This window comes from Sarcophilus harrisii, chromosome 5 (genome assembly GCF_902635505.1).
Source record: "Sarcophilus harrisii chromosome 5, mSarHar1.11, whole genome shotgun sequence".
In the NCBI taxonomy this organism is placed as follows: domain Eukaryota; kingdom Metazoa; phylum Chordata; class Mammalia; order Dasyuromorphia; family Dasyuridae; genus Sarcophilus; species Sarcophilus harrisii.
Genome location: NC_045430.1, coordinates 238,684,462 through 238,710,009, shown reverse-complemented (window position 1 = coordinate 238,710,009; position 25,548 = coordinate 238,684,462). Strand labels below are relative to the sequence as shown.

At 34.2% G+C, this 25,548-nt stretch overlaps 1 protein-coding gene across 1 annotated transcript in view; it reads right to left on the bottom strand.

The window, feature by feature from the left end:
• The window catches only part of ITGA8 (integrin subunit alpha 8), a 202,965-nt gene that overhangs the window by 16,361 nt on the left and 161,056 nt on the right, over positions 1-25,548 (bottom strand). Inside the window, exons 26-28 of the mRNA XM_031939925.1 lie at positions 20,714-20,842; positions 15,406-15,519; positions 2,985-3,086 (exon numbers count right to left, since the gene is read on the bottom strand). Of these exons, the coding sequence (XP_031795785.1) occupies positions 2,985-3,086; positions 15,406-15,519; positions 20,714-20,842 (345 nt within the window). The remainder of the gene's footprint in view (positions 1-2,984; positions 3,087-15,405; positions 15,520-20,713; positions 20,843-25,548) is intronic.

Here is a 25,548-nt window from a genome sequence, read left to right as displayed (position 1 = left end):
CTTTTTTTGGCTAGCTCAAAACAGAATTCTTTCAACTCATAATACTGAAGGGATATTTCCACATGTCCCAGATCAACCTGTGGAAACAGCTCCATAGACCATGCAGATATTGGGGAACCAGAAATCACTATTCTTTTTCAATGTTTCTCCAATAACCTCTGCAGATATTGGGTAGTAAATCACTAGCATCAAAAAGCTTCTTTTCTTTTTCTTTATAACTGTTGTGGCTGGGAGAAGGATGCTGATTGTTGTGGAACCCATCTGAGACTTGTCAGAACAGCAGGCAATCACTTTTGGCCGATTCCAGCGGATGGTGCAATATTATTGCCCATGATCACTGCAACATGTGTTTCTATTATTGGGCACATGCTGATCGAAAACAAAGGAACTACAATTTCTGTCTTTTGGAACTTGCAGGCTTTGAAACCCTCTGAATGATACTCAGTATTAAAAATCAAAACCACCTCTGTTTTCTAGTCTGATCATAAATCAAAAAGACACTATGCATTTGTGACAAAAAAAAAAAAAAAGGGTGAGCTAAATGAAGAAAGAGCTGGGGTATTTGCCTTGAAATACCCATGAAAATTTTTTTATAAGCTTGTAAAATCTAAAATGATATGTCCAGGCAAGCATTAGTTGACAGCTATAAAACATAGAAAAATGCCTTTTCCTTCTTTATGTCTGGATTTATCTTTCATATAAGAGATGGTATGATCTTGTGAGGTTCCTTGGAGAGCCCTTGATCAATTCTATAAATTTCCTAATCAACTGGATGACATTACAAGGCAGGAACATTTGTAGAGAGACAAGTGAAGGGTATATCCCATGGAAATAGGCATGGGTAGTGACAAGCTACTAAGAAAATACAGGGAACTTTGTGATTCTCAGTGGTTAGGGTTGCCTTCAAGATGGTTGGCAATTTGAGAGTCAGAAAAATAAACTCCTTTCAGAAGAGCTACCCTTTCTCATGATTTATAAAGATAAGTTATTTACTTGCCTGACTCTGTTAGGAAGACTGGACCTTCATTATGGAAGAGAATTTCTCTTCTTCCTCTCAGGAGCAATTAATGGCCACTTAGGGAAAAAATACATGACAAGCCCTTTGTTTTCTCAGGAGGTCCAAGGATTGTCAAATTCTTAGTGTCTTTTGCCTTTGTTTACTATATGGACATGAGCAAGAGGTTAGGCTTCCTAAGGAGTTTTTTTTTTTTGCTCATTCTGCCATTGATAGTGTTCATGCAGAGGTATAAATGGCATATGACCTGAGAAGAAGCATCCTAAGAGAAATATTTCCACATATTAATGGTTATATTGTTGACAACCTCAAGTTCAAGAGTATGAAAAATGGCCATCAACTTCAGATAAATGATTTACTTGAAATCACACATATAAGTAAATGACAGAGTTAGGATTTGAATTTGGAACCTTAAAACTTAATCCACTTAACTTTCCACGGAATCACTCTATCTCACCTTAGACTAGAACTGGGATAAGAAAGATGTGTTTGTAAATGTTTAACAACATGCTCTCTAGGGAAAAAAATGATGTATGCAAGACAGATTGTTAAGTTTAGTCTGCAATTATTAACATTTACTGCATCCCTTTCTTAAGTACTGACAATCACAACAATGCAAAATCAAGCTTTAAATTTGAAGCATTTGTCGATTTCTAAGGTGTGTGTAAATGCTTATACTAAAATTTAATAGTTGGATCTGGCAAACTGGTAAGAGCAACCATTAGTAAGTAAGCATTACTAAGAACACTATTAGTAACATACTCCATTTATTTAAGATCTTATTCCTTCAAAACAGCAGTAGTTTTAAGAGTATGAGCTCCTGTCAAAGGCCATGTTATTTATTTGTTGTATGACCATAGAATGAGCTTTTGAACCTTGTGTTTTCTTGTACTCTGGCTTTGATCATTCCCATACAGTTGTGGGGGAAAAAAGCCCTGGCAATAGTGACCCCTTTATTATGTCAAAGCTGCCTTTTCTTAGCAATGTTTTACTTGATTAAGAGAAGAAGAAAGTTCTTTAGGTGGGTAGAAGGAAGAAGGGAAGAATCCCAAATCTAAGTAATGCATCCAATCCATGATCTCAAATGCATCAGAATTTAGCCCTCTAAATCCTCCCTTGGTAGTTATTTCAATTATATCATTGTTGCCATTGTAATAGAATAATTCCACCATTACAGGATATGGGTTGCTATCTGATCACCAACACTCAACCCCTTTCCTAAAACAAAACCATAATATGTAGAAAAGTTTAATTCATAAGGTCATAGTTTTACAGCTGGGAAGGACATAATGGATTATCCAGTCCAATTCTCTCATTTTTCCAAAGAGAAATCAGATGACCAAAAGAGAAAAATTACTCAGGTCAAAGTTATATAGTGTATCAGTGCCAGAACTTGAATCCGGGCCCTCTGACTCCAACTTCACTATTTTCTTATAAGAATGTGCCATGTGCAGAGTACTGGAAAAATAATCATGTCTATATTGTGCTTCACATTTTGCAAAATACATTATATATTATTTTATATAGTCGAAAACAATTCTGCAAAGTAGCTGCTATTATCATTGCTATATTACAGATGAGGAAACTGAGACTGAAACAGGTTAAGTGATTTTGGCTTAGGAACACATAGCCTTGAGGTAGGACTCAAATTCTTCTCATTTCAAATATCCATTCACATGCCAGTTACTTAATAAACAGTCAATAACTGCCTCAAAGGGCTAATAAAACGCAGACAGCCTATAAGGAAGGAGATGCCAGTTCTGTCTTTCCACACCAAGATTAGGAAAGGATTCCAGGAAAATTAATTTTAGAAGAGTTTTAGATGACATTTCATAAAATCAGATAAAAAGTAATTGGGTAAATAAGAAAGATATGATTGATCCAAAAAGATCATTGCATATAATTATGACCACATGAAGAAGAGTGCCCAAGATGGTCATCTAATTCATTTGTGTCGTATGATACTTACCGCAACTTTTCCTTCTGGAAGTTGTGCTGGCTGGTCATTATATGGCATCTTCTTAACTTCAAAAGACACAATGGAAGCAAGTGAATAGGGGTCATTTTTTCTCTGAAAACACAAAAAGATTTTAAAATTGTATTAGGGACATAAAAATCACAAAGCACAAACTGTCATTCACCAGATGCTTAAACTTTTCTTTCTTTCTTTCCTTCTTTCCATCTTTCTTCCTTCCTTCCTTCCTTCCTTTCCTTCCTTTCCTTCCTTCCTTCCTTCCTTCCTTCCTTTATTTCTTTCTTCTCTCTCTCTTTCTCTCTCTCTCTTTTTCCTTTTTTTTTTTTTTTTTTTCTTTTTTTTTTTTATTTAATAGCCTTTTATTTACAGGATATATACATGGGTAACTTTACAGCATTAACAATTGCCAAACCTCTTGTTCCAATTTTTCACCTCTTACCCCCCACCCCCTCCCCTAGATGGCAGGATGACCAGTAGATGTTAAATATATTAAAATATAACTTAGATACACAATAAGTATACATGACCAAAACATTATTTTGCTGTACAAAAAGAATCAGACTCTGAATTATTGTACAATTAGCTTGTGAAGGAAATCAAAAATGCAGGTGGGCATAAATATAGGGATTGGGAATTCAATGTAATGGTTTTTAGTCATCTCCCAGAGTTCTTTTTCTGGGTATAGCTAGTTCAGTTCATTACTGCTCCATTAGAAATGATTTGGTTGATCTCGTTGCTGAGGATGGCCTGATCCATCAGAACTGGTCATCATCTAGTATTGTTGTTGAAGTATATAATGATCTCCTGGTCCTGCTCATTTCACTCAGCATCAGTTCGTGTAAGTCTCTCCAGGCCTTTCTGAAATCATCCTGTTGGTCATTTCTTACAGAACAGTAATATTCCATAATTTTCATATACCACAATTTATTCAGCCATTCTCCAACTGATGGACATCCATTCAGTTTCCAGTTTCTAGCCACTACAAAAAGGGCTGCCACAAACATTCGTGCACATACAGGTCCCTTTCCCTTCTTTATAATCTCTTTGGGATATAATCCCAGTAGTAACACTGCTGGATCAAAGGGTATGCACAGTTTGATAACTTTTTGAGCATAGTTCCAAACTACTCTCCAAAATGGTTGGATTCGTTCACAACTCCACCAACAATGCATCAATGTCCCAGTTTTCCCACATCCCCTCCAACAATCATCATTATTTTTTCCTGTCATCTTAGCCAATCTGACAGGTGTGTAGTGGTTCTCTCTCTTTTTCCTGAGGCAATTGGGATTAAATGACTTGCCCAAGGTCACATAGCTAAGAAGTATTAAGTGTCTGAGGCCAATTTTGAACTTGGGTCCTCCTGACTTCAGGGCTGCTTCTTCTTATACTTTTCAAGATGCTAATAATACCATTAATTAAACATTTATGTATTGTTTGTGAATTTGCAAAATTATGTAATCATAACCATCTTGTGAGGTAGGTGATATGTTATTAACTCCATTTTGTAGGTCAGGAAACTGAAACTCAGAAAGCCTCAAAATTACATGATTAGTAGTTCTCTACATGAGAACTTGAACTCAGGTCTCCTGACTCAAGAATCCACTATTCTTTTGGTTATGGCATGCTCTAATGGAAAGTGATGGCATAATAAAGATGCCATAATGACCAATGAAATAATTTTATTAAGTTAGGTTTCTGTCCTATTGAGGTGCTCCCAAAATACTTCCTCCCACAAGTAGGATGTTTTTAACATGCTGACAGCCTTCTTTGATAATCTTCTAGAAAGAGTATATGGGTGTACTGCTTTGTACTTTCACACAAAAAGTAATTGACTAATCTTGTTGGCTTAGTTGCAATTATTTTAAATTGTTGGAAAACAATTTTTTAAAACTATCACTCTAGGTTAAAAAATACTTGATTAAACCTTTTATCTTTATAGGATAATTAATCCCATTCATGAGCTAGCAATGAATTCAAAGAAGTCTAATCTCAGATATCATTTTTAAAAATGAAGAAAAACTGAGGCCCAGAGAAGGAAAATGACTGAATTAATGTTGCTATGTTAGCAAGCCTGCATTCAAAACTAGATTCTAGATCCCAATCCCATTCTCTTTCACACAGTAGGACAAAATTTTTTGTTCTTTAAGATAAGAAAAACAACTTTGTCTTTAACAAGCAATCTCAAGCATTCAGAATAGCTCTGAAGTAAAAAGTAATGAAAATATAACCTAATGTCTGGTGATAGTTGAATGGTGAAAGAGACCAAAACAGCTCAGATCTGTAGATAGTTCCTATACAGATTGGTTGGTTTTCCAATCAGCAGCAGCTGTAGGAGTCATATGGGTAATTCCTTATACTCCAAGAAAATTTGTTATTAAGAAAATTTTCTCTCTATGAAGTTGATGCCCCCCACCCCCATTTTCATAACTCTTAAACTTAGGTTTGCTGAGAAAGGAACTATTAAGATTATGCTTAGGATGTCTCTTCTGAGACCTTTGCAAAAAGGATCAGATGTAAACAGCCAACATTTTGCAATGAAGAAAAAAAGTAATTGACTAATCTTTTTGGCTTAGTTACAAGTAGAGCTGATTATGGCATGGCAGTGATGACTATCATTAGCTTAAACAATACTCATCTGGTTATAGCTATAAAATTGTACATAAAATAAATTGACAACTATCTAAGGAAATATTTCATTAAAAACAGCTAAAATTTAAAATGAAAAAGGCTTACTATAGTTTTCAGCTATCCAAAAAACTCTTATTTGGAAGAGTTCATTAATATTGCCTTTTAATATTTTTATTTTTTCTGATTACATGTAAAACAATTTTTTACATTTGTTTTTATAATTTGAATTCCAGATTCTCCCTCTTCTTCCCCATCCATTGTGTTTTGATATATTTTTAAAAAACAATTCGAAAATCTTTTAACAAAGACTAATTGGAAGTGGGGAAAAGTCAGAATGCATCAATCTGGTTTACAAACATGTTAAAAATATAGACACAATTTATTATTTTCAAATAAATATAGTAAGGAACAAAAGCTTTCAGAACTGAAATTTAATGACTACTTAATTATAGCACAATTTTGTCTTTTTGTATTCAAATGAAACTTTGGCAATGCTTGAATTTGTTTATCTTAAATAAACAATGATCACTTCCATCTGTTTAGATGAAAGCCTCTTTGTAGATAAAGATAAGCTACTATTGAGTCCCATAAAATTGTTACAAGTGTTTACTATTTAAGAATAAATGCAGAAGGAACCTACTGAATTCCTGTCAAGTGGGAAGAGCTCATTCTTTCTGAAAAAGGCTATCTATTTATTCATCTATCCATCTATCCAAGACACCCTTAGAAGAGAAAATCCCACATTATTCCTATGTAGACTTTTTTTTTTTAGTGTTTCTTAATCCACAACATCTTCCTAGTATCTAAGATTCCCCACAATATCCCTATGATCGAAACCATTTCCTCTTTTAAAATCTTATGAGATGAGGTTAGATAATAATATTCTTTCTACAAAGCTTCATACTGGTAGTATCATTATTTAGCACAGAGATTGTTAATTAATTAATTTTGTGTGTGTTATGGATCCCTTTGACAGTTTAAGGAAGCCTATGGAATCTTTCTTCAGAATAATGATAAATAAAATATGCAACATTACAAAAGGAATCAATTATGTTGAAATATAGTTATCAAAATGTTAAAAGCAATTATTTTAAATTGTTGGAAAACAATTTTTTAAAATATCACTCTAGGTTAAAAAATACTTGATTAAACCTTTTATCTTTATAGGATAATTAATCCCATTCATGAGCTAGAAATGAATTCAAAGAAGTCTAATCTCAGATATCATTTTTAAAAATGAAGAAAAACTGAGACCCAGAGAAGGAAAGTCCAAGAAGTCTAATCTCAGATATCATTTTTAAAAATGAAGAAAAACTGAGACCCAGAGAAGGAAAGTGATTGAATTAATGTTGCTGTGTTAGCAAGCCTGCATTCAAAACTAGATCCTAGATCCCAGTCCCATTCTCTTTCCACATAACATGGCTTTGGGTCTAGTATCATTTTGGTGACTGTCTTTTTGCTGTCTGGTCAAGACTGATCTTATTGGGTCACTCAATTATGATCTTAAAAAATCTATAAGAGTTTGAGCAACTTTTCCAATGATTTTTACCTTATATGTTGGAATCCAATTTCTAATATATATATATATAATTACTTGACAGTGAAAAAGCTAAGGATTCTGATAGCTTCTGGTTTACAGATACTGGTTTACAGTATAGAATCACAATTTATGCTTCTAGCCTTATCATCCACTATTCCCCCTTTTCTCTATGTTGCAATCAAACCAAACTCCTAGCTGAATCAGTTCCACTTAATTGTGAAAATATATTTTCCCAGTCTTCCTCTACACTTGATTCACAATTAAAGCAATCTAAAATCAACAAGCTTTTTTTAAATTTAAATTTTTAACCCTTACTCTGTGTTCAGCATGGTGTCAAGTACTACAAATACAAAATAATAGCAAAGTACTCCCAGGTCTCAAGACCTTCTATTCTAATACAGAAGAAAGGCATGTCTATTAATCCCTCATGTTTTAATCCCAGAGATTAATCAGAGGGAGCTTCTGGAACTCGTTGGGGATCCTATACCTCTTATTCAAGACAATCAACACTTTTTCTGCTTACACATTCGCTTGTAACTAATCATTTTCTTTGCTTATACACTATTGTTGACAAATTACTTAGGTTGCTTCTACCCAGTAATTCAAACCAAACACTAAGCTTCCCTGGGGAATATTTATACTACTCTAAATATACATACACATCACCACAAAGAAACCTACTCTGTCAATTAAGGTGCTCAAAAAAATGTTTTGACTTCTGAGAGCCCACATTGCTACCTCCTTATAGTTTGTCATCTTCTGAACTATTTGCAAATTTCCTGAGATTTGAGATCAAGTAGTGCCCTAGATAAGCAGTTGCTTGGCCCATGTTTGCCATGAATGAATTAGGGCACGTATCTGTCAAAGCACCTTTTTCAAATAATAATAAAAAAACCCAACCTTGTGAAATAGATAATTTCTGCATTTTTTCCTCCATTTTATAGATGAGAAAATTGAGGTTCAGGTAGGTCATGTGATTTTCTCTTGCTCATCCAACTAGTAGTTGTCAAGAGTCAAATAAGGTTTTCCCAATTCTAGGTCTCACTCTCTTTTTACCATAATATATTAACACATAGTAGGTACATAATAAATACTCATTGCATTGAGTCAAATTGCTATTTGGCAGATGCTGAAATAGATCTGATTGTAATTTTATTGGGATTTCAGGGAAGGAAATAGCAGGTCTCTTGGGGAGAAAAAGATTTGTAAGCAAGACACTTTGGGTAGGGGAGGAATTGGATCAACAACTTGGAAATGGGAACGTTGTCAGCTTCTGACTTGTGTGCTATGGAGAGGACCTAGAAAGCAAGAAACGATGGAAAGATAGCAGGGGTCTATCTTATGGATAGCTTTCAATGCCAGACAAAGGAGTTTGGTAAATGAAATTCATTGAAAGTTTTTGAAGAGGGAGAGGATAAAAATTGTTTTTAAGATGAACCTCATCATGAGGTATCAGATATTTTTTGTTTGTTTCTTTCTTTTTTTAGAAAAAGAGTGTGGGCCATTTCAACCATTCAATTTCATCAATTTTTTCTAGCTTTCCTAAGACATCATCCTATTTCTTTTCCTTTACAGTCCTATTCTTTTGTTTTTCTGAATCATTTTATTTATTTTCAAAATAATTCTTATAGTTAACAGGTTGGTTTTGTTGATTACTAATAGGCTAGAAACTGGCATAGTAAATATAGCAAAGAAATAATATCTTAGTTCTCTTTATAAAAACTACAGAAGCCCAACATATAAGTTCCTATAGCAGATCCAACTTTTAAAGCAGAGAATGTAGAGACCAATGAAATCAGTCTAAATTCAAACTATATTTTATCTTTTTTTAAAAATTATAACTTTTTATAGACAAAACCCATGCCTGGGTAATTTTTACAACATTATCCCTTGCATTCACTTCTGTTCTGTACATGTCCTATTCTTATCCTCTCTGTCTTCATGAATGAATTCATCTTTTATTTGCTGAATTTTCTCACCAAGAAAATTTCCAACAAGGTGAAGTGATTAATTTTTCTCCACTCAAAACCTTGTCTGAACTGCACCAGTGATCTGTGGCTTTGAATTTTGTACTGAGAAAATCCTCCTCTAATGGTTCCAGCCCAGTGAAAGCCAACACACCTGCCTGATGCGGAAGGGCACATGCAATGAATGTTTTCAATGATTTATTTTCCCTGGAATCTAAAGGCAATAGAGTTTACTTAATATTTTACATGTGAGTTCTCTACCAGATCAGGGAGTGGACATACGAGAAATTGGGGGAAATGACATCATGAAAATTCATAAAAAAGTCATTAAAAAAAAAGAATTGAATATTCACATACTCTGATCCTGTTTCATACATATGAACAGTTAGACCTTGGATTTAAAAAAATAGGCTTTGGGCAAGTGGAGATGGAGTTAAAGGAAAATGAAAAATAAAGTTTATTCCCATGTTCTATACTCATACGCCAAAGATCTCCAGCATTTTTGGCAAAGGATCTACTTTTCTTTTTTCTAAAATGATCCCAAGCCACAGAGCAATTTGGATAGATAGATGTTAACTGGCAGCTGAATGGGCAGAACTTGAAAATCACCTTGTTCTTTGCTTTGAGACCTCTTTTGTATAATGTCATTGTCGTGTATCCGGTAAATACATGGATTATTGAGTAAATTATGTAGGTTAGGTAGGTCCATGCTTATTTAATTGGACTCTTTATTTAAGAACTATCATACTGAGGTGGAGTAAGGATTAGGGAATTTATTCTCCCATATAGTAATTTATCCTAATAACAGCAATCAGTGCCATATTGAAAGGTTTTGAAAACTGAAAAACCAACTGGGGTTAATATCTCTTGACAGTATCTTGGCTCATATACTTTCCCCAGCTAGCCATTAATGCTCCGGAAATGCCCTGTACCTCCTCCATAACGGCTTCATTTAAACTGAGGTTAGGAGACCATTGGCTGACTTTGTTATGCACTCTTACAGAACAATTTGCTTTCTGTAACGGTACAAATAAAAGTTATAGGGCTGGCAACTAATAGAGATGGAGGTTTTTGAGTTGGGCACACCTAGTGTGTACTGGCAGCTGAGTGTTCTTCCCCCACCCACTCTTGTGCTTTCTAACTCATTTTCAAGGAGCACTTTATTTTTGACCACATGGCCAATTTATGGAGCCTGTGCTTAAATATTCACCATTTACTGGAAACAAAAGCCTTGTGGTCTGAAATAAAAAGCTTAAGCAATTACTGGCAAAATTTTAAATCTTCAAGTAGACTTTTATGTTTCAGGCAGCTCAGAAGTCCCAAGATAATCTGGAATAAGTGAAAGAGATTGTTTTCTGAATGGCCCATGGACAAAGGAGCACTTAGAGAGCATCTTGCCAAAATGGTGTTTTAGAGATTTTCAGTGGGATACCAAACATCAATTTGGGGAAAGAAGGCCATATGACAAAATTACTAAATCACAGGGTTAGAAAGTACACATATTGAAAGGAAAGCACATAAATCCATCTTCTTTGGTATTAGGTTCCTATATAAATAAGACAGTAACTAAGGAAGTAAATAGAATATTAGAAAAGTTGGATATGATAACCTTTTGGGGAAAACTGAATGGGAATAGAAAGAAATGCACAATTTTTTTCAGTAGCATATGGCACTTACACAAAAACTGATGATGTATTAGGTCACATAAACCTCAAAAATCAGAAGGAGAATGGGAACAGTTAGTTGATGCAGTGGTTAGAAGACTTCAAATTTGGCCTCAGACACTTAACAAAAGTTAAGTGTCCTAGCTATGTGACCCTAGGCAAGTCACTTAACCCCAATTACCTCAGCCAAAAAAAAAAAAATCAGATGGAGAAAGGCAGAAACTAAACAATCTAATCCTAAAGAAAAAGTCAGTTAAAGAACAAATCACAGAAACAAATAATTTCATTAAAGTGAAAATTATCCTAAAATTTATGGAATACAATCAAAATAGCATTTGAGATAAAATTTATTTCTCTAAATTTTTACATCAACAAAATAAAAAAGAACAGATCAATAAATTGAGCATGCAATGAAAAAAAACTAGAAAAAGAAAAAAAAATTAAAAATCCTCAATTAAGCACCAAATTGGAAATTCTGAAAATCAAAGATGAGATTAATAAAATTGAAAGTAAAAATATTGTTTTTACTTTCCTAATAGATCTAGGATTTGGTTTTATTGGGGGGGGGGGCGCAACCAAAGCAATAAGGTAGATTAGCTATTGATTAATTTGATTTTGCAGAAAGAAGATACATCAGCAGCCATCTAGTTCAATTGATACTCCTAAAAGAACCCCCATTATGATATGCCTAACAAGTGATTATCTAATTTCTTTTTGATAATTTTCAAAGAATGGTTACTTAACTATTTCTTGAGATAGTCTGTTTTACTTATAGCTAACTGTAATTCTAAGGGAATTTTTCCTGATGGAAAGCTTAATTTGCACCTTTCCAATTCCCACCTATGGATTCTGATTCTGCCTTTGGGACTAAACAGGAAAATATCTAATCTTTCCACCATAAAACAATGGGGACATCATATTCTCATTGAGTTTTTTTTCTCTTTCCAGGTTAAACATCACCAGGTCCTTCAAATAAACTTCTATAATATGGACAAAGTCCTTCATCGCTCTGGTTGTTCTTTTCTATACTATTTGGCTTATCTACAGAGACAGAGAAAGGGCCTAGATTTATAATTTCATTGCCATAGAGAAATCCCTGGTTAGGAAATGTCCCATTTGAAGTTTTCTTGGCAAAGGTACTGGAGGGGTTTACCATTTCCTTCTCAGCTCATTTTACAGATAAGGAAACTGAGGCTGACAAAATTAGATGATTTCTCCAGGGTGAGGTAGCTAGTAAAAGTCTGAGGTCAGATTTGAACTCAGGAAGATGGGTTTTTCTGCCTCCAGGCTTGAAACTATCCATTGTGCCAAAAGGCAGCCCCAAAAGTAGGGTAATCCTAAATAAATCCATATAATGTGAGTGATTCAGCCTTTTAATATCCCATTAAAAAAGCTGTGGAGCCAGAAAACCAGAATATTATTGATGGCATATGTTACTTATGAGAAAAGAGTATATTCTTACAAAAGCAATTGAAAAATTCTCTATTTTATAACATTCTTTAGAAGAAACATTAAATGTTGCCTAGTTTTTATGTTGAGGATTTTGAAGAAATTTGAGATCTAATAATAAATGTAGATCAGGGAAATAATCATATTAAATAGAAAGAATACAACAGCTATTTAAACTAAGTACAATACTTGAATTTTTTCTGTCCTAGCTCATTAAAATGTTATAATAAAAATTCCTTTATTTTGTAGTGTCTGTATTTTCAACATATGGTTCACAAACAAGCTTATTTTCTTTTCTTTATCTAGCTACAGAGCTTTTCCTCTTCAATTGTTGTGGAATTTTGAAGAGGACCAAAGTGATAAGATGAGAAGGAATGAATCAACACATGAATGAATGATCAAGCATTCTGATAATCAGTGGGCTACAACCCACAGTCCCTGCCCTCAAGGAATTTTTTTTTTTTTTTTTTTTTTTTTTTTTTTTTTTTTTTTACATTTTAATGGGGCAACAACACATAAAGGGGAAGAACCAGAAAAGGAATGGGCACATATGGAATGTAGTTTGGAAATGCCCAGAAAATGGAGTGAAGACCATGTTCTGGGCAAGATAGGAGCAAAGATTCACCTACCAGAGCCTAGCTTCCAGGGGTAGAATCTTAAGTTTCAGGGGCAGGAGGATAAAGAAAGCATCTAGAATACAGGTGGCAGGGTTTTGAAATGACTGGGATATTTTCAGTTTGGTGTCTACAACTTTTCCCAACTTTCCAGTATTTTTGACCTCCATGCCTTTCATAGTGTAGTGATTCTAGCCTACTTGCCATTCCTCTCTTATTTCCATCTTTTTTTTCTGGGATCTTATAGTGGTCAGCACAGTGCCTGGATCACAGTGTTTAATGAATGATTGTTGATCAGTTGATTGGCTTTCCATTTGATAATGTTCTCTTGGTTCTGAGTATATGATGTAAGAAAAGGTGAGTTGATGCAATTTTGGAAAGAAGACCACAACATAGAGAAGGATTCACATAAAAACTAGCGTGTAAGAGCTGTGAGACCTTGGCAACTTGTTCTTTGGATCTTAGATCTTTCCTTTGCAGAAAAGGACGTAATACTAATACCAAGGCCATTTGATTGTAAGGGAAGGCATTTTGCAAACCTTGAAGCACTATGTAAAAATGAGGAGTTATAAAATTTATTGTAATAATCCGGTACTTTCCCCATTAGACCTTACTACTTTTTTTTTTGCTATCATTTGTCAAAATTTCTCAAACATCCAGTGTCATTCATAATATATTAAATTTTCTCTGATTAAAAATCTTATCCAAGATTAATCAGTGCTATCTTCATATCTGGAAAGAAAAAGAAAAGAAATCTATTCTTAAGTGTATGTTTAGATAAAGAAAACAACGTTAGGAATTTTAGAGCCCTTTAAGGAATTTCATTGAAAATAGTTTAAGACATGAATCACTCCAAAAACGTGATCAAAGGTAGTAATCCATTTTTAGAAAATTTATCTTTTAGATTGTAGAAGTGATTTCATGATTATGCTGGAATGAGGTAGAGAATCATGTCATTACAGGATGTAAGATTGGAACTGATGATAATGTAACTCATTTCCAGACTCCCTCTGGACTGAAAAAAGAGAAGGGTTTGTGGTTTGTGCCATATCTGATTCAATAGTGGATAATTAAAACATGCATTTAATTAAAATACAAATCATTAAAAATGGGTACAGAATGGAACCTCAGTTCAGGTTTGAAAAAGCCCTATTATTGATATTCTTTCTTTACTATTATTCATGTATGATCCATTTAAAAGTATCAACATTCTTCTATTAATGATAGAATCTCACAGTTGCCCAAAAATTTAAACTGTAGGACACTCAAAGGGCAATGAAGTACCCTCCCCCTTCCAAAAAAAAAGGATGTCATTGAGATTGGAAGGCAATAGAAGCCACAAATGACTGAGTGATGGAAAAGAACCAAAGAACAGCCCTTATGGCATCCACATAAATGATCTAGGATGGGGGTTCTCATTTTTTTCTTGTGTCACAGACTTTTTTGGAAGTCTAGAGAGGTGTATGGACTTCTCAGAATAATGTTTAAAAGTGCATAAAATACAATATATGGTATTATACAAGAAACCAATTACATTGACATATAGTTATCATAACAAAAAAATCAAAAATACAGGTTCAAGGACCCTAGAAGAAGAAGATCTCCAGTTCACAGGGATGGTCTCTTACAGAGAATTAATGGGAGAACAGGGGCAAGAGTAACACTAGATGAGAGGGCATGGGTAGACTATGATCGATACCAATGGAAAGAGTATTCCTTTCCAAGAGATCAAAGATCTATCAAAATTATTATAATCCTGATCTATTAAAGAAAATTAAGCTATAGGAGAACTTTGGCCAGAAGAAAAAGATGTGACCATGAGGAAAGGAAGCACCAAGATGACACTTACTGGATTATGTTCTATAGGATCTTCATTTTATTTTACCTGATATTTTGAACTAAGTAAAATAAAATGAATTTCTATGGGGACATAAAATTTAATTCATAACATGTATTTTTAAAAATGAGATTGAGAGAATACTTATTGAAATAGTTAAAGAAACCTCAGAATAAATAGATGGTCAGATAGATTTTTTTTAAAAAAAGAAATGACTTTTTTTTTCCCAAAGGGAAATCCCTAGTTTTTAACAGAAGAGAAAATCAAAATGATTAAATAGTCCATTCAATTCCCTGCTTGATGAGTCACTGTCTCACAAATAATCCAAAGTAATGGGTCAGCTAAAAATAATATATACATTGGAATCTTACTCTAATGCTGATATTAAAGAACACATTATAGGTAAAAGCACTTGATGTTAAATCTTTTGGTATTAGAGTAATTTAATTCCCTTGGATAGAAACTAGGAAAGACCTGGTTTGTAGAGTATGCTTTTTTCAAAGTGAATAGTGCTATGACAGGCTTTGCCTTTACTTTGAAATATGGTATACCGGCAGTTCTAAAATAAAACAACACTTTAAATCCAATTATGCCCAACTGAGCTTGGGCCAGATGACCTCAGCTCAATTCCTCCAATGAAATTTCTTTTAAAAATAGTTGCCTGCTTTGGTTTTGAAAACAGATTTTACTTGCAGTCCATTTTGCACTTTTATTACCTGGAGAAAAGTTTGGGCCCATAAGCGTGCTCTGACTTTCAGGACCGCGCTCTCACCTCCTTCCAATCGGCCAACCACACAAGAGATTCTCAAGCATTCGATATTTGTGCAGTTCTGTAAAAAGACATTCAGAAAAGTGACTTTATGGATTGCATTTCTTGTCAGGGGTAATGATACAGCTCAATTGGGACATGGGGATTATTCACATTTTCTTATCAACAGATATCATTTAATGATAAATGAAGTTTTAGTTCATTAGAAACTAAAATATAGTTAATCTAGAAGTCTTGGTAACCAAGAAGAACTAGATATTTAAAAAACAAGATTCCTTGTCCCAAACTTTCACATGAATTCTAAGATGGGAGAACTGTGGCTCAATGTTATGATTCCCTTGGCTTTCCCTTACCATTTTGTACCCATGGAATACTCATAGGTGTGTGTCATAGTCATTTCACGATGACATTTCATAGGGGGAATTTCCCAAAATAGACTATAATCATGGTGAAGATGACAACATTCACTGGTCTTATTTTTTTCTGCTACCCAAAACAGGAGTGTATACATTTTACAAAATGCTCTCATTCTGTTCAGACTATAAGGATAATGACGGTGAAGAAGATAAATAGCATTTATATAACACTGTAACGTTTAAAAAGAACTTTACAAATAGTGTCTTATTTTATCCTTCTGACAAACTTGGAAATGTTATTATTGGCCATATTTTACAGATGGGGAAAATGAGACTGAGAAAAATTAAGTGATTGGATCAAGGTCACACAGCAGGGTCCAAGATCAGATTTGAATTGAAGTTTTTCTGAATCTAAATTCAGTATTCTATCCACTGTACCACCTAGCTCAATGAAGGGAAGAATTTTTTTTTAAAAGCCCTTACTATGTGCTTAAACCCTTCTTTCTTTTATGTCAATTTAAAAAATATATATATTCTTTATATGACCCTGGATCCTCTAAGTCTGAACCACACATAAATACATACATACATACATAGATATAAATATATAGTTCTTTATTTTTTTTAAGGTTTGTAGGAAATTTCCTCACCATACCCCTTTGAAGTGGGGAATACAGAAATTGCCATTTCCATTATATTGGTGACAAAACTAAGGAACAGGCAAGACGCGTGATCTGCCAAGAATGACACATGTAGGAAGTGTCAGGGATGAAAATGAAACCCAAATGCCCTCACTCAAGGCCATTGCTATACCATTCTGCTTCTTATGACTTTGTGATAAGAATCTTAATTTAGATAATTGAATGACTGCTACTTGGAAATTAATTTTTGTCTATATCTAAATTATTCTCTCTGATTATAAATCAGGTACTTCTGGAAGTTTCATTAATTTATAAATTCCTTTGATCACTAAGGGCCAGATTATATCAGAGTCACAATTTTACTGGATAATTCCATATCTCCCCACTTCCACTCCTGAAAAAAAATCTGACAAATTGAATCCAGATCCCAAGGATGCCCAGTTTCTTATAAGACTTCCTCATTGGATGAAGTATATATGTTTTTGAAAAATTATCTGTAAGATGAAATTTTAGAGGATCAATTCCATTTTTCTTTTGGACCATATTTTGAACAGTACTTGCATTGAGCAGAATCTTATCAGTTTTTATTTTTAGAGTTTTTTAGGAGTTTTTTTTTTTAGAGTTATCAGTTTTTAAGCCAAGAAAATTTCACTTAATGAAACTAATAAAAAAACAAGATAATTATTTTGGCATATTTTCCCCTAATATCATTGGGTAGTTCTTTAAAAACAAGGATTAGGGAACCAAAGTCTAGGAGAAAGAATACTGGCCGGAAAGTCACTAGCTCATCTCTGCTTAGGGGTGTTACTTAAGGCAATTAAATTCCTTAGAGTTTTGGAGTCTCCATTTTTTCATTTGTAAAATTAAAGAGTTTGGCTAGATTAGTGTCCCAACATTTTGTGTAAAAACAATCTGATGAAGTCTATGGTTCCTCAAAACAACATCTATAAATGCATAATTTTATTATTTATTATTTATTTTTAGGATTAAAAAAAAATCTAGTGAAATGCAGTTATAAAAATAGGAAGCAAATTTCCAGACTCTAGAAAAGTAACCACTAAAGTCCCTGTTAGCTATTTCAATCAAAATTCCATAAATGCTTTATATCTATCCTGATGGTGATGTTACCTGTATTACACAGACCCTTAGGTGCTGAGATAGTTTTATTCACAAACTTTTAATGAATTAATACATGTAGCATACATTAATAATACATTTTAATTGAGAATGATAATGGAGTCTCAAAAAGTTACAGGCTATGGATCAAATTTAACAAAATCTATGAAATGGAATTTCTGGGACATTTCTCATGATTATCCATGTCTCACAAATGTCAGCTTTTCCAAACCAACAGTACAATATATACCATCAGTACAACATATTGGGGAAGTTGGGAGAGTAATAAAACTGGCCACCTTTTTTCAATCTCTTGTGCTGGGAATGAAGGAGGTGGCCCAGGAATGGAGAATGGCTTTGTACTGTTTTAGAAAAATGTAAATTGTAAATATTATCTATCTGATAATAGATAACTATTTTTAGAATCTGCTTTTAGATTCTCTCTGGCCCACCAAACCTATGGTTCTCTAATAGGAGAAAATGTGTAAAATGTATTATCACAAAATTTGGGAAGTTTTAGTCCAAAAATTACATTTCATTGTAACTGATAAATGATTCTTAATGCAAATTTGATATTATGATCACCCCAAACAGATGTTGGAATTCTGTCCTTTTAAGTTCTTCATCAGAAATGTGATTGAGTAATTCTTGTTAACAAAACAAAAATTGTAGGAGGTTTTATTTAACTTTTGATTTCTGAATAAACTTTACATAATCACGCTTTATCTAGAGTTGCTTAGTAGTTTGACTTGAGAACAAAGAGTGGGGAAAGTGATCCTTAATTTTGTAAACAATAAGAAACAAAGAGAATTCAGAATGCTAATTAGTGCAATCAAGTAATTAATGTGGAAACAGATGGTTGGATTTTTATGCTTTGCAGCTAGTAAGTTTCTGGGTGGTTTGCAGAAGCAGAAAAACTTTTCCACTGAGAAGTCAAAAAAAAAAAAAAAAAAGATTGATGGAGGAAAAGAATTTGATCTTGTAACTGGAATTCAAATATATACAACAGTTTTAGAAATATCAGATGTGAGCAAAGGAAATGGTGACTAAAGAAAGGCAGAAATTCCAAAGTACATGGCATTTGCATAGGAGACTTGGAGCTGATAAACAGTAGACCTTTGAATGGATGATTTCTGTCTAGAAAATTGGGAACTGGCTCCAAGTAAGCTGGCCATCAGGGCCAAGGAGGTCAAGGACATTATTCAGAGGCCAGCTGCGCAGTGGGAGATTAGATAACATTAGGGACTGAGGGTGCAGCAAGGGGATGAATGTTGATTTTGAAATGGATCCAATCCCCCTGGTCGTACCAGAATTAACATGATCTCTTTGCATCTTCCCAACTAGATGGGATTTTCAGGGTCCTTTTGGTCCTCAATTTGATCTCGTGTGGCTTGCCTTGACCCTGAATTCTATCTATCCTCTGGCCTTTGCCAAAATTGCACCAACAGAGCTGGACCCTGGAGCAGAAAAGGATTTTTTCCCTGTGGCACCTCCTGCGTATTTTCATTTTTCAGGATGTTGGTCTTTCTTGCTTTTTTTTCATTTATTTATTTTAATCTTTCTAACCAGTCCTTCTCAGTCTTTTTTTGCTGAATCCTATCCATCTCCCCAGTTGTAGGTGTTACTCATAATCCTGTCTTGGAACTTCTATAATATCTCTCTTAGGAATTTCACTAGTTCCCATTGTTTTATCGATCATTTCTCTGCAGATGACTTTCAAATGTATATATCCCTTACTGGAAACATTCTACTGAGACCTAGTTGTACATTGCCAAATGATATATTTTATATATTTCAATTGGATGTCTTTTAGGACATTTCCTGTCCAAAGCATGTTGAGATAGAAATCATTATCTCTTCTCCCAAACATATCCTTCTTTTCATGTATATCTTTTTTTTTTTTTATCATGTATATCACAACACTTTTAGACACCTATTTGCCACCTTAGACTAAGCCTCAATTCTTTCTTTTGTTTCCTTTCACTCTTTATCCAATCAGTTTCCAAATCTTGAGAAATTACCTTTCTGACATTTCTTGCATTTGCACCCTTTTCTTTACTTGCCCCTACTCTAATTTAGGCCCTTGCCATCTCATGACTGGATTTTTTCCAATAGCCTCCCAATAACTCCTAATAGAAGGTAAATATCTCTATGCTCCCGAAGCCTCATCTATCCTTCCAAAATTGCTAAAATGATCTTCCTAAAACCACATCTCTCTGCTTAAAAAGCTTTAGCAGTCCCCTCTTGTTTTTAGGACAAAATATGATATCCCCTGCTTCATAATGATAGCCCTTAACAATCTGACTACTTAGTCATATTTCACATTATTCCCACTCACATGTTTTACTTCATGGAGGCCAGGCAAACTGGCCCATTTGTATTTATGGTTCCTGACTTTCCATGTTCCATCCTTGTGCCTTCAAACAGACTAGTCCACATTTCTGGAATGAATTTCTTTCTCAGCTCTTCCATCTTAAGATTTTTATCCCCTTTCAAGTCTCTGCTCAAGTGCCCAAAAGAATCTCTCTTTCACCAAATAATCTTGCTTTAGCAAGATATTTATTTAATATATTAACAGATGATGGATAATTAAATATATAACATCATATATATTTAATACATTAAAATATTTAACATGTTGTTTCCCCCAACAGAATATGTTTTTTGAAGGTAGAAATAATTTTTCTTCATCCCTCCTTCTCTCTCTCTCTTTCTATTCTTTCCTTCCTTCTTCCTCCCTCCTTGTTTCTTTTCCTCCCTCCCTCCCTTCCTTCATCCCTTCCTTTCTTCCTCTCCCCCTCTCCAATGACTCTAATGATTATTGAATTATTTTCTTATAAAGATTAAGACCTTTAGGTTATTAAAAGGACCATTTTCTATCCTCATTCCCATCAGTCTAAGGTTGCTGTTGTTGTTTTCCTTACATGACTTCTCATTCAGGATTTATCTGAATGAGGCAAGCACTCTCACATTGAGAAGACACTAAGATTTTTCTCATCATGTACTTCTAAAGAATATATTAGGCACATCAGTGTCCTGGAAGAAACTGAAAAGAAAAATCCTCATGAAGTTAAAACCATCTGTATCTAAGAATTCTGTCCAAATCATGAAAACAGCCCTCAGTAGATTCCAGTGAACTCACCAGTATTTTTGCAGGACTTTGTCTGTGAATCTCTACCACTGGGACATGTCTCTTCCTGACAAGATGAGGAATGCTAGAATTACGCAGGAAGGCACTGAGGGCAGGGGTGTCCTCCTGGGAGGCTGCAGGCTGCAAAAAAGAGAGCAGGGCAACAATGAGACTGTGTACAGTTACAGGAATATTTACTCCCTCTTCCCTGGCCTTGATCGGTGTGCTGATTTCATTTTTTCCCCCAACTAAATAAGGCTCCTATGAGAATTCCTCTCAGATCCCTCCTTCACACCACTGCCAGACTAATCTTTTTTACACAGTGATCTGAACAGTCGTTAAAACTTTTCAGTGGCTATCTATTGCCTACTTAACAGAGTCCAGACTTCTTGGCCAGTACAACCTGATATCACATTGCTTGTTTTCTGGTCTTAGTCATATTTCTCATCTTCCAATGAGTTAACATAAATAAAGTGCTTTGCAAAGTTTAAAACTCTAATTCTATTATTATTACCATTATATATTATTCTCATGGGTAGGTACAATGGATAAAAGGTGATTTGAACCCGAGTTCAAATATCACCTCAGACACTTATTAGTTTGTCACCTTATATATGTCCCTTAACCCTCATTGCCTCAGTTTCTCCAGGAATGTTGTCTTATTACTGTGGATGCCACTGAACCCAGCTTCTTTATTAGGGTTCAATCTCAATTTCCCATATCCTCCAGCTCTTACCACCGTCTTCTACATACCATACATGCTTAGGAAATAGCTATAACATACTTCCTTACTGATAATAAACTGTAGGGTAAAGAAGGGAGTTTTTCCATTATCCAGTGAAAATAAGCTCTCATAAATGGGAGGCCTTCATTTTGACAACAGACCCCTTGGAATAAATACTTTAAGCCAAAGTAATTACCCCCAGAAGCACTAAAATAAAAATGAGTGGAATATTTGGGGATAAAATCATCTCCCTTTGCCTTCTCCCTCCTCCCCCGCTTCCTTATTGTAGATAGAAAGCTTCTTGTCGAAGTGTGATGAAAAACATTTGGCACTGGAGGGGCCACTCCATGCTATGTGATGGCTACTGGTAACCTCATGAGTGGTAACAGTCATTTGGCCTAGAGAGTGGCTGAGGTTCCCTCCAGCTCGGGGATCTTGGGATTCTGAGCTGCCTTCTGAGCTGGAGAAAACACAAACTCCTTAGAAACCACTGGCTGTGGGCAGGAGCCTCTTTGCCTGGTATACAGATTAGCTGCACTCCTTTGATAAAAAGATCCCCCAGTGAAGGAGCCCAGTTCAATAGTATCAATGGCAATAAGCCAAATTTATTTATATTCAATAAACATTGAGTTTATGCTCTGGAATTTGTGATTTTATTTTGGTTTTCATAGAAAGGACATCTGATTTCTGTGCAGATGTTTTGGAATTTCAGAAAAACAAATCACCTTCCACTATATTCCATTCCCATTTATTACTATTATCATGAAGTTTACAATAATAAAATTCCAAAAAACTAGGAACTTGGTCTGTGTGTATTTTTTTTTTTTTATAGATTTGACTCTTTTTTTGGATCAGAGAAAAGTAGGTCTGTGGATTCTCATCTCTGAGGATCTAAAAATGAAATGGAAAACGGGGTAATGAATAGAATGCTGGACTTTTAATCTGGAAGATATGGGTTTTGACCTATTTCAGCTCATCAAGTGTTTCTCTACTGCCCTATAGGTGATCTGAAACTTTAAATCTTTAGAGATTTTATGAACTGCTGCCATACAGCATTACTGGCAGAGTATTAAAAGTAGTTTTAAAAATTGGCCTCTGTTTCAGGGAGTAAACAATCTATGGAAGTCCACCTTAAAAACATTACCTATAGATGAATATAAATAATAGTATATCCACTAATAAGAAATAATCAGCATGTTACCAAGAGCATATATTAATAAATAATAATAGTATATATACTAATAAATATTAGTTTGTTTGAAGATCAGGGATGAATAGGAAAAAATGTAGAGCATAGGAAAGTATGTGTGTCTGCTTGTATGAGAGACAGAAACAGACACAGAGAGATGGAGAAACAGAGAAAGAGAGAGACAGACAATAGAGGGGAAAGGGAAGGAAATGAGAAATAAGAAAAGTCAAACAAGTAATATATCATATAAGTGAAGATTTCAAAAGGATAGAAGCTTAAAGTGAAGGGAAAGACTTCTGGGTGGGGACCAGGATATTAGCAATCAGCAAAAAAGAAATGACTTAGAGAGAAGTTTTTCCTAAATCCAAGAATGGCTTTTTTGGGACATATTATAGAGGAATTTTTTGGTAAGTACTTACTGGACTAGTCCAATGGTTTTTTGGTTTGGTTTTTGATAAGGTTAAGACTTCTGGGGAGGCTTTATGAACAACTTCTCTGTTTTCTTTCAACTTAATATGTCTATGACTCTGGTTCTGTGATATTTGCTTGGAGAGCTAGATGGGCTCAGAATGCAAGGAATAGAGAGAGGCGGGGAGGGAGCGAAAGACAGAAACAGAGAGACAGAATAGAGAGATTTTTTTTTTTCTTAGACCAAAGGCAGAAGTAAGGGTCAGATTGAACTGAAAGAACCCAGAACCAATGAAAGCTCTAAGTAAAACTCGGGGTGATACCATATCCCTAAGATAAGCAGAAGATACCTTCAGGAGAATGGGAACAATTTAGAAACTATTCTCATTTCCAAAGCCAGGGTGCCTTTTCAATCCTTGGGTGGTACTCATTAAGACCAATGTTGAATAGAAACAAGGCAAGATCTTAGAGTCTTTTTTTTTTTCTATTGAGGTAATTAATGAGTATTTTCTTACAAATGTAAGCGTTCCTCTTTTTGCTTAAGAAAAAAAAATATCGGCAGTTTAATTGATATTCTTGGTAAATGACAAGAGTCTTTGCTTTGGAAACGCCTTGACATTTCACCAACAAACATTGGGGAAGCCATTTAAGTACTTAGTTTCTGGGGTCCTTCCCAACTTCAAAGTGATAATTTATTGAGTGCCTACTTTGGAGTGTATATTGTGGTCTTGAATCTCAAGAGCCTGGTATGGGGGATGCAGTAGATAGAGTACTGGGTCTAGCGTCAGGAAGATCCATGTCCAAATCCAACCTCAAATATCTACTAGCTGTGTGACTCTGGGCAAAATTTCTATTTCGCTCAGTTTTCTCATCTATAAAATTGGTCTAATAATAGCATCTCCCTCTCAAGGTGTTTATGAGCGTTAAATGATGACATCCTTTACTCCTTCAAAATTCCTCATTGTAGTATTGAACTACAGCTTATTTACATATACCAAATTTTAAAATGTACAAATGCTAGCTACAATTGTTACAAGAAATTATTTCAAAATAATTACATTAGTTCTGAAAAACTTATTAAAGAAATTTACTTATTATTTGCAGACTATTTTACAGATCAGAGATTAGTTTTTTAAAACAATTTATTTGTTTAAAACTTAAAGACAATAAAAAAAATGGAAAAAGAAAGGGGGGAAGGAGAAAATTGTCATGTATCCAGAAGAACATGAGGAAGATTCAAAATATCTGACAATAAATTTCCATTTCAAGAAAGTATATATAATAAAATACATTTTATTCATCACTGTACATCTTTTCTTTGCTTCCTTGTAGGTTATTTTTTTTTGTTCTGTCCTTTGTAGTTTTTACTTTATTTTTTCCCCCTTATGTCTATCTCTTCCAAGCAGTTAAGCACAGATATATTTATATATGTATACATTTATATACATACACATGCACAATGGAAATGAACGGAATGGAAATGAAAATTCCTCTTCTCCACAGTAGGAAGCAGTTAATCAGTCATTGGTAAATGTGTTTCTTTTTCTATGTATTCCTCTAAATTTGGTCACCAACAGTTTTCTGTTTTCATCAATACATTCAGATGTAAATTCAAAATGATGAATTAAAAGGAAGATCCAATATACTTGAAAATGCAACTTTTGAAGAATTCTTTATGAGCTATTCTAGAATATGATCAAAGGCATTGGAGATATCAAAAAGTAATGCCCATATCTTCTCCATGTGTTTAGCTTTTATTTTTTTGGTTTCTAGGTATTACTTGTGCATGCCAGAGAGAGGAAAAGATGATTGTGCATTCCTTCATTAGTAATTAAGTTGATATGGAAAAAGGTCCAAGGGGCTTATTCTACCACATAATTTTATTTTTTAAAGACAGAAATGCTTAGGATGATAAAAAGAAAACATCCCCCCTCCCCAAATTTCCTTATAATGAGAGTTGAAGAAGCCAATTTAAGCCATAAATGATTTTCAGAGAATAGAATTCTTAAAAGTTAAATCTCTCCCTAACTTTTTTTTTTTGCTTTGTCTACATTTTAAAATTTTGTTTGTATGCTGAAGTGTAATAAAAAGTAGGCAATCTGAAAATTGCCCCTCCAAAAAAAAGACAAAGCAGCAGGATTCTTGCCACAATAAATGAATTTTTTTCTTACAAATATGCCTGTAATTGTAATGAAAACACACAATTTCTTAGAAATGGATCCAGTAAAATATCTATAATGTAACAAGACTGACTTCCTATATCAGAATACTTTCTGTCAGAGAATATTTTAAAGAGAGAATACTGAATATTAGGAAAATACAAGAGGCAGGAATATGGAAGTTTTTTACATGATTTAATTAAATATTGATAAAGAATAATATGGAGGTAGGATTGTTCATTCTGTAGTAAACAATAATTGTAACTAAAGAATCACAAATAGAAAATATTGAAAGTTGTTAGTCTCCCAACAAAGCCAGATAAAAGACCAAGTGGTTGATATTTCTTTCTAAAAAAGGAAAAGTGAA